The sequence below is a fragment of the Cyprinodon variegatus genome, unplaced genomic scaffold, assembly GCF_000732505.1.
Source record: "Cyprinodon variegatus isolate N-32 unplaced genomic scaffold, C_variegatus-1.0 Scaffold190, whole genome shotgun sequence".
In the NCBI taxonomy this organism is placed as follows: domain Eukaryota; kingdom Metazoa; phylum Chordata; class Actinopteri; order Cyprinodontiformes; family Cyprinodontidae; genus Cyprinodon; species Cyprinodon variegatus.
In genome coordinates, this window is record NW_015150643.1 from 60,332 (window position 1) to 70,802 (window position 10,471).

General features: G+C 38.5%; 1 protein-coding gene across 5 annotated transcripts in view; it reads right to left on the reverse strand.

The window, feature by feature from the left end:
- LOC107087677 (choline transporter-like protein 2) overlaps nt 1–10,471 on the reverse strand; it is a 57,586-nt gene continuing 47,115 nt past the window's right edge. For 2 of the 5 annotated variants that reach the window (XM_015379380.1, XM_015379381.1), the window contains exons 14-22: nt 9,755–9,839; nt 9,411–9,673; nt 9,234–9,328; nt 9,025–9,128; nt 7,517–7,590; nt 7,362–7,432; nt 3,487–3,575; nt 3,322–3,406; nt 1–716 (exon numbers count right to left, since the gene is read on the reverse strand). In XM_015379380.1, the coding sequence (XP_015234866.1) occupies nt 610–716; nt 3,322–3,406; nt 3,487–3,575; nt 7,362–7,432; nt 7,517–7,590; nt 9,025–9,128; nt 9,234–9,328; nt 9,411–9,673; nt 9,755–9,839 (973 nt within the window). In that variant the 3' untranslated portion in view covers nt 1–609. Of the gene's footprint in view, nt 717–1,938; nt 2,973–3,321; nt 3,407–3,486; nt 3,576–7,361; nt 7,433–7,516; nt 7,591–9,024; nt 9,129–9,233; nt 9,329–9,410; nt 9,674–9,754; nt 9,840–10,471 lie in introns of those variants that run through there. The other 3 variants (XM_015379378.1, XM_015379377.1, XM_015379379.1) reach the window with 3 other exon arrangements.

The window sequence follows — 10,471 nt, forward strand, 5'->3', positions numbered from 1 at the left end:
TATATAAAGTTTTATTTCAAAACATTTCAGGTCCAAAAATACAACTTAAAACCCAAATACAAGCCTGTACATGTATATAAACTGTGCTTTTGTTTCTGCAATAAAAAATAAAAAAAGACTCTCCATATAATTGCTGATAAACAGCCTTAGAAACGTTTTGCATGACGTAGTAAAGATAAATGAGGCCTCCTCTGGATGAGAGTGTGGTGCTTTGGTAACACCTGCTAATGCGCAAAGATTCACATAAAGTGATAAAAGCACTTTGAACAGCAAAAGGTTACGGTGTATCTTCATATTACAGGATATAAAACATGCTCCAGATAAACTACATTAATAACAAAATCTTTTTAAAACATGCAAAACATACAATAGAACATTTGAAAATATTTAAAACATAATTACTAATCTGAAAAAAAAAAAAAAAAAGCAAAGACAAACGGGTCAGGATGGTTTGTTCAGATCCAGATACGCTGAACCATTTCCCAGTAAAATCGGACGCGTCACCTGTAAATCCTGATTTGTCAGTTTTGGTTCTTGTCCTCAAAAGGCCAAATGTCACTTTTAAAACCAAAGCCCGGCCTTCCTCAGGCTGCACACTTAAAAACAGGCCTACTCAGCCGGAGGGTTCTTGTTCTTCTTATTCAGGATTTTACGGAGGCTCTCGGGCATCAGGTACGGCCTCTCAGCGCTGCCGTCGTTCCTCTCTAGGTCCTCCACTGGAAAGATTCAGGTAAGAAAAAAATAAATCAAGCAGCTGAAACGTTTGGTCCGAGCACTAAACTTCCCAACAATGAAGGTAGAGGAACGTTTAAGAGACAAAAACGGTTTAGTTTAATAGGAAAAGGCGTCCAGCTTTATCAGAGCAAAGAGAAACATGCATCCATAAGTTTTCAATCTTTATCACAGTTAACACACAGCATCGTTTTTTTGTTTTTTAAACTATTTAGTAAATTAAGCTAGAACCCTGCTAGGTCCTTGTGGCGTTTAACAGTTATATCAGATATGGATTAGTGTGAGAATAAAGCGCTTCACCAGGATTACTGAGTGCACTGCAAAAAAATTTAAATCTCAAAAAGTCATTTTTTCTTAAAAAAAGTGCATGTTTTCTTTAATTGAGGAGGTAAGTGATAAACTTTTCCAATGGAACAAGACAATTTACTATCTAAAATAAGAATTATGTCTTATTACAGACAATATAATTGCAGATCATCTTATTTTAAGAGTAACAAAATTAATTCCATTGGCAAATCATATTTACCAGCTCAAATTAAGGGTAAATACGATGAATTTAAGACATTTTTAGATCTTTTTTGTGGTTTAGATATTACAGCTTCAAAGCAGCCCATTGTTTTACATTTACAGTAAAAACATGGAGGCCGTAAAAGAGGCACAACATGGTCAAGTTTTCACTCTTAAATCAAACTGTTAGTCGTTTACCAGAATACAAAAGCACACACACCCAAAAAAGACAAATATAAATAAATCTCCATGATGGGAGAATGCTGTACTTTCTCACCAATTAGTGACTGCACAGACTCTTTAAGAGTTTTTAAAACTTGTATGGAGTGAATTTTGTTCCATTATCACAGCAAGAAAATATAATTAAGTTTAATTGCCTTCTTTTCAAACCGTTTTAGATCACATTATCTTCTCCTCTGCAGGGAGATTTCCAGGATTAATGTCTGGAAATTGTCAATGTGGGCATTAAAGGCAATTGTTTTAAGCTTGTGGAAAATATGATCAGTGGGACAATTTTAAAAAGAATGCAATTCCTAAATCTCAGTTTTTTTGTTTTTGTGGGGGGGTACATTTGAAAGAAAATTTTTTTTTTCTTTTTTTATGTAAGAAAATGTCTTGAGAAATTCTTAAAGATACAGTTTTTTACTTTTCATTTCCAAAATGGATTTTTTTTCCACCAATTGCCATTTAGGAAATGCGTTCATTGCTTGCATCAATACTGGAACAAAAACTCCTTCCATATTCCTGACTGTTTCCTATGCTGAGCTTTGATATCAAAATAAAATGTATTCATATTAAGGCAAATTTTGAAATAATTTCCATCCAGCAAAGTAGATTTTTATCTTCAGTGGATGTTATATTTTATTTTAAGGCATGTTGAGAATGTAATAATTGGTAGAACATTCAGTATTACAGAAATCAAACTATCGTTTTAATGCAGATTTTGAAGTTTGACTTTTGATGGAGAGCATCAGGTCAGAAAGACCTCATTACCATCACCCTCATCTCTTTACCTCCATGTTTCTATGAATTTAGGAGATGATTCTGCTGGGCTGCTCAAGAACATTAGTATGAACTCCAGTCAGGAAAAACTATGCTAGAAACCTAATAATGCTAACATTTGAGGCTCAACTGAAATTAAATTAAGTGAATAAATAAACTCCCCTTTTTGGCAAAACATGAAAACATTATCGTTACAAAGTAAACTGTCAGGCTTTGAGTCGTTCCATCAAAGTCTGACTATAGAGAGTAACGATCATGCAAGCACTAATCCCACCCCTTATTTTCACCACTGTCTCTCCTCACTTCCTGGTTCCTGCAGTAGATTGCATTGAAGGGCTACAACATGTGTAGCACAATGAGAAGCGCACAGCTCAAAATATTTGTAAAGTTGAGCTAAAAACAACTGAGGTTTCCATACAACCATCACTTTAAGTTTGACTAAACAAAGGGCAGCATACTTTTTGGTGGCCATTCTTAAGGGTTGCATTTAAGGAGTTGTTGTCCTGTGCACAAACGGAGGATTACCAGACTAATCTGGATTTTATTGTCCTTTTAACTTCTACAAAGTCCTAATCTCTAAGCTTTGTCCTTCTCCAGAGGCTCTTTTAGCGTTGCATCGTCCTCCGGCGCGGACAGATCCTCTGCTTCATCCTTCCACAGAATCTCACGCAGACTCATCGACATGAAATAAGGCCTCTCAGCCGAACCGTCGTTGCGTTCCAGGTCTTCACCTTAATGTTTGAGTGTGTGTTTGTGTTCATAGGTGGAGCAGAAATTAGTAGATTGTGGAATAGCAGTGTTAAAGGGAAACAGGAGAGAGAGGAAAGGAGAGACAAAAACCAGAAAGAAAGTCAAAATGGCAAGCAAAGGCACCCAAAGACTTGTAGCTTTTGAAAGTTACACATGAAGCAAACAAATCTCAGGTAAAACAGAACAAAACAACCAGGCTGTTATGCTGCAGTCGTGCAGAAACTTAGCGGTAGCTCACCGTTTTAAGGAGTTAGGAATTAGTGAAAGCACCAACCCTGAGAGCAAAGTCAGGAAAAGCCAAACACTGAAATAAAACAAATCAACACTTACAGAAGCAGAGGAACAGGGTGTCCACACACATGGCGTACACGCTGAAGAATCCATGGGCGATGAGATACGAACCGACCACCACGGTCTGTGGGGGCAATCAGAACCATCAATGGAAACGTCGAAGTGTTCCTGAACAGCAGAGTCATTTCAAAAAGGAAAACTCACCAGGATTGGTACCCAGTAGTAGTGGAGGTGGGGGGCTGTATCTTCAAAGGCTTTCACACGTCCAGAGAAGAAAAAGAAGGAAAAGACCCCTGAACAGAAAAAAAAAAAAAAAAAAAACAACACTTTTTACATAACTGGATAGCTTCATACAAAAATATATATTACCGGTAAGATCCAATTTTGAATGTTGAAATACGCGGGATGCATTTGTAGCCAATTTAATTCCTGCTGTGTTGGAATTATTTGAACATAAAATGCACAAAGAAACAGGCTGATTTTCAACTATTTTAGCAGGTAAACTGTTTTCTAGAGGAGGAAACACCAACAAATGCTTCGCTTTGTAGATTCATTAAAGAAGAGGGAGATCGGTAGTGATGTGATCCATTAGGGGAGGGGCCAAAATTGATGACGTCCAAAACCTCGTTACCCTGATACCACGCGAGCGCTTCGGAAAGTGGATCAGAAAGCACAAGAACTTCGACAGGCATTTAAACAGCCTCATTACTCAGGCCCGTCCACGCAAAGTCAAACCCTGGCCTAAACGCACAAATTTTTCACCAAACCAGCCTCTCATCCACACGAAGCCGGCGTTTCGGGGGTCTGTAAACGATCTTTTTTTTATTCAGCCTTCAGAGTGGGAAGATTTTGAAACGGCGTTTTCGCGTTTCCATCTTTAAGCTCTAACCGCATTTTTTATCTTACACGCATGAGTCATAGCGTCGCCTCTAAACACGCATGCGCGACACAGTATCACAACAACAATGGCGCCGTACTGTGTTGAATGGTTGCTGCTCATGCTACTCACCCTGCTGTCGGAATTACAACAGAATCTTCTTCTTCTGGAATATCTCCAGGAAGAACAGAGCAATATCGACGACATAGTTCATCACCTGAATTTGACTTAACCACGAAAATGGACCCGCAGGGCAACCATGTATAAATATTACTGCGCATGCCCAACATTTCATCGCCTGGCATACATTTTGCAGCGTTTCATGCATTCGTGTGGACGATCACATTTATTTTACGTCTCCGTCTGTACGACAAACGTTCTGGAAAATATTAGCGTTTCATGTTCGTTTTGACTTTCTTGTGGACGGGGCCTCAGTCAAGATGTGGGAGTTTCTAGGAGAGTAGTGGTCAGTTGTATGGATTCTAAGAATAGATTGAATGGGAAAACAACCAATCAAGTTGGTTAAAACTATTTTAGATTAAACAATGAAATGCTCAAAATCTGAGCAGGCCATTGGACACAGTTATAACTTTAGGGTTAAGTACTATTGCTGTCTATTGAACATTTATCAATGTTGGTGGTGTCAGCTGTAAGACATTGACCCTAATTCCTCAAGTTGATGATTCATGACCCACCTTAGACTTTTGAAAGCTGCAATTATATTTAAGCATTTTGGCTAATGTGACTAACTTGTATTGGATTGCCCTTGTAAAGATATAGATTGGATAAAAACACTGTCAAATTAGATTGGTTGCTTCAGCCAAAATATTGGTTAAACAGATATACTTCAACCCAATTAAAACTAAAAACAGTGGAAAAACTATTATGTTTTAATAAAAATGACCAACACCTTTTTTCTCATCATTGCCCAGTTTGCACAAACACTTTCACTGTCTGCTTGAGCTTGTTTCACTAAAGTGGCAGAAAAACAGTTTACCTTAAATGATTGCTCTCATCTAAGACATTTTACACACAAAAAAAACGTGCAAAAGATTTTATTATAAGACCAATGTTTAAAAATTTCAAAGGAATTAAATTGGGAAAAACAATTGCAAAATAAATCACAGATAATATTACTAACTGTAATGACATGTTTACATGGAGCTTCGTGAACTGTGGGGATCATTGAAGCAAACAGTTCAAATGCCTCATTAGGCTTCATCTCACCATCACTAGCAACCAGTGAAGAAGAGCTCGCTCCTAAAGCCGTCCAAAGCTCAGAAGATTTAGGTCATTTAAAAAGGAAAGAAGAATTTTTGAGGACTGTTCAGCTGTTACATCAGATGGATATTCGTCAGATGTGGCTCATTTCCAGCTTTCTTAGTTTTGATAATTCATTCAACTTTTTTTAGATGCGAAAAACCACATTCTTCTACAGGACGTCAATACAGCCTCTAGGGGGAGCCAACATGAAGCCTAAAGGAAGGCTAAATGTACTACAGCTGTTTTTTAAACTGTAACCTATGCTGGATTGGTAAGTGTGGACAAGAAAATGCGATCAATAGAGAACGGCCACAGTGCTGTTCACAGGTAGAAATGCTAATGGTGCAATTTGCCAACATAAAAGTAAATAACGTTTATACTGAAGGAAGCTTAAAATGTCGACTCTTACTAGTTTGTGTTTGATAGAAACCAGACTCTGCAAACTGGGCCGATTAATTGATTTGCAAAATAATCTTTATCTGAAGCCCTAGTTGTATTAAAAGGGACGATTATTTTTTCTGATTAATTGATTAATAATTGGATAGGAAAAGATTTCTGAAAGAAGACTTTTTACAAAATGAAACCAGGTGAAACTAAAACAGTTCCACTTGAGGTGTTCTGGATAGAGAATATTGAAAGATTTTTTTTTTTAATCTTTGATGCAAAAATGTTTATACATTTCTTTTATAATCTTGGTATATGTGCATTGCTCTGTCATCTAAAGGCATGTTTTGGAGTCTCTATACTCAAGTTAACAATTAATCGATTAATAAAATAAACGATCAATCACGATTTATCGCATTAATTGTTTCTGCGATAAATAAAACTGCTTTTGGTCAACAGACGAGGAAAATAAACTAATCAGTCAGAATTTTTATCAGCAGGTCAGAGTTTGACAACATCTCTGATTCTACTGGTGAAACTTTACAGCAGGCAAGTCTGCTAACTCTTAAAAAAAAATAAAGGACCTTTCTTGGCCAGAAGTTGAGTTAAACCCAACCCCGGTGAACCTTTTTGCATTTTCTTTCTGTGTGAAATTATTTAATCATAATTTGACACACAAACCAGGATTTAATTGGAAAAATACTTTCAGGGATTAAAGAAAAAACAAAACCCTGAGCCTGAACTTTTTCAACACAGGCAAGACACTTTCAAGCCATGCCAGGAGGGTGTGGGGGCAAGGGATGAGAGATTGCATGAATGATTGAAGACTAAATTTGACTTTTGAAAATCAAATACCAAAAACGGCCAGAAGATGGCAAAGGTGCATCTAGATCTACCACTTGCATGTACAGCATTTCTTTTGATATCCTGTTTTGCTGCTAAGTGTTCCTGGAGCCCAGCCTGCAGAAGCAAACGTCTGGTTGACCAAACTTCCTGCTCCAGCTGCTAAATGGCTCGCCATCTCGCCCCGTCTCCTCCAGCCATGCCCAGCGCCATTTATTTTTTAAGAGCCTTTATCATTTGGTCATGAACTGCATTGTTCCCACTCCATGCAATTCCGTTCTCTCCATCGTCCTTCTCTCCAAACACAAAGTTTAATTTATTTATTTTTTGACTTTTTACTCGTCTCTCCATTGAATGGAGCCGTAAATGATGCAAGGTGACTTTCAGTGTAGAACTTGAGCACTGTACCACAATCTATCTGGCCACTTGAGCAAGAAGCGAAAGGAGGAGGTACACGCTTTCCTAAGACCCGCCCCCTGCTTCTGACTGGGTAATATTGTTAGTATCAGAGCGCTTCTTTGCTACCATTGTCTGACAAACACAAGAGGGATTTCGATTGTCTATTTACTGTTTACCATTTTGTTACCCACAGGAAATCCAGCCTGGGGCCAGAATACTTTAATCCCTGTACTTTTTAAAGTAGATATATTTGATCCACACCAGCAAAGTGCATTACTTTAAAAACAAACAAAAAAACAAAAAAATCACTCACCTACAAGCCCAACAATGAGCAGTTTTCCCAAAAATAAGAGGAAATCCGTCACCTTATCCACAACAGCAACCCTGATGGATTAAACGTCTTATTAGTATAAAATGAAGACATTAGAAAGTCAACTCCACCTGATATTTAATCTATATTTAAATTACCTGATCACGTTTCTCATGAGGAGGAAGAAGGCATCTTTTGCTGAGGCACAAAAGTGTTTGCCATAGATCGCCACCTAGAGGCCAAACATGCACATTAAAAACAAATACATCTTATGCTACGTTCACACCAAAAGCAGCAGGAGCAGCTAGTTTACATGCAAAGTCAATAGTTGGCGCGCATCAAGGTGCAGCAAAACGTCTCGTAGCGTGTTTTGAGCAGCAGGCGCCTTGCGTCTGAGCATCTGAAGCAGCGTGTCGGGAGCGCATAAGCATCTGACGTGCGTGATGCGCCTTCAAACGCAGCAGCTGCTCGACTTGGAAAAATGTAACTTTTGCCGCTCGACACCACATCTACCAATCAGAGAAGCTGATCTGGAAGCTCGTAGAGAGACGGACATCGCTGATGATGCAGATCACCATGATCACTCCTGTGAAAAAGTTTATTAACTGCTAAATTGATTTAAAATGCTAAAATGTTCACTTTTATTATCCTGGTGCCTGCTGCTGTTTAGATTAACTACATGCCAACTGCCTTCCAGCCGCCGCGGCAAACCCCGACGAGGCTACTGGGCCATATGCTGCTGTTCAATGGGATTCCTAGGGACAGCGCACAGCTGGTATGTGGGGGTCTGAGCGGCTCCGACAGCGAAATAATATTTGAATGCAGGTTAGTAATCTGGATGAACTGACTGCACGGATTAAGTTTTCAGGTGGACTTTCCCACTTAAAAACCTATTTAAACTACTTTATTCCCACTGATCACAGCATACAGTATATAGCTGCCATTGTTACAGGCAGGATAGGGTAGCTCTGCCCAACGCGCTTTAGAACTAAATTTGTACAAGCATCAAAAATGAAGCAGCAGACACGTTTTTGCTGCTCCTGCCAATTTTGGTGTGAAGGTAGCATTAGCTCAGTAACTTCATATGGATTTATACTGTTTGGTTTAATGAGATGTTGCCTTCTTATCTGCTTATATAAAATGTGTTCCAGCATTAAAAATTATGTTCTTAAGGAAAAAAAAAAAACAGATTTAGTCCACTGTGAGAATTTCAACCCAGAACTCAGGAAACAGTACAACTGGTTCAACACCAAGTTTTGTGTCATTGATGTCAAAAAATTTATTCAGTAGAAAATAAATACAATTATTAAGCTGATGGCAGGGTAAAACTTAAGACTCTGGTATAGTAACTTAATTATTCAACAATAAAACATAAAGCAAAAGTGTTTCGTTTTTAATTAATTTAATATCCAAATGAAATCTGAATAAAAGTAATCAGCTTTAACTGCTTATGAGGGAGTGGAGGAGCTTTGCTCTTCGTCATGGTTTAATACCGTCTGTATAAAAAGCTCTGAAACCACAGCTTTCAGACAAAATATTGAGTTGTTAGATTCTGACATTACTGAATACTAAAAAAAAAGAAGTTTGTATCAATGGCTCCTACAGTATAGAAATACCACATCCTATCTGCATAACCAGAAAATAAACTTCTGAAACCAACACCCACCATGATGTAGGCGTTTCTATTCAGGAACTTGACAAACTTCTCCAGACACCAGAAGCAGCACTTCAGGCAGCAAAACATGAACTTTGTACATTTGTTTTGAGCATCTGGTGATAAAACAATGAAGAGACGAATCTTAAGTCCAAGGAATTTACACATTAAAGTTACGTTTCAGCAATAAACAAACACAGGATGACAAACCAGCACCGCACCTTTCAGCTTATGGTCCAAATACTCCAGCAGAACTCTGATGATCTGAATGATGGAGAGGATGAGAGACCCGAAGGCCAGAGACCCTGTGTGGTACCTGGAGAATCAACAACATGCATGAGATCAGGAAGGCACAGAAACATGGCGTCAGACGTGTGACCTCAGAGAGGCAGACACACCGTAGAGATCGACCCAAGGAAGAAAAGACGGGGAAGGTGGGGATATCGTCGGGTTTGACGAAGGCCCAGTAGTAGGAGGCAAAGGCCCCAGCTAAGGTCATCTGTCCCAGAGCCGTGACGAAGTTGGCGCACCAGAAGAAGAGGAAGACGTTGTAGAACTGTAGAGCGATCAGGTATTTGTGGTAAAAGGTTTCTCCGCCGTAGAAGGCAAACAGGCACTCTGAGTCAGGGCACTGCTTCTTCATTTCACTGGTGGAATAGTTCTGAAAAATGATTTAAAAAAATATGATTTAGGAGCTTCTGTGGCCTCTTGTAAAAAAAGCAGCGAGTTCAGAGCAACTTACGGCTGGTTCACAGGTTTCTGCAGAATACGCACACGCCGACTCATTGACCACTTTGTAGACGGGCTCATTGGAAGTGGACAAGAAACTGATCAGTCAAGGTCTACGCTTAATTAAAATAAAATGACCTTTGTCCAGATTATCGTTCTTAAATCATCTAAAATATTAGGAGCTCAGGTTAAATTAAGCTTAAAAGCTGGAAAAGCCATTTATTAATCAACTAAGGCAGAAAACTATCAGAGAGGCTCACACTTTAGCAAACGTTACCAATTTAAAACCTTTAATCTCAAATACTTTAATCTTAAATGTAGAGGAAAGAAAAGGTTTTCATTTGGTACATACATACACACAAAAGACTGTCCTCCTGCGGGAATTAAGCACTAAGAACAAAAAAACAAAGCAGTTCTAATCAGTAAATTATAAAATGAATAAAAGAAATAGTCTTTTTGGGTGAGAATAGAAATAAATTGAACGCAGGTTTAATAATATAAAAAACAGCATCAACAACCAAAGTAGTTGGTAGATATCTTTAAGACCTCTAATATTTAAACACAAAATTTTGAAACCAGGCTTTGCTTCCTGTGTTCTCCAATGAAGTTAGATTGACCGTTTCTCAATGTGTGCCTGTGCGTTCAAGTGCTAGTAAAAAGTTTTAGCCTCGTGAGACCATCCTGATCTCGCGAGCTTTCAAGATTTCACTCGCTAATCAGTCTGGAGACT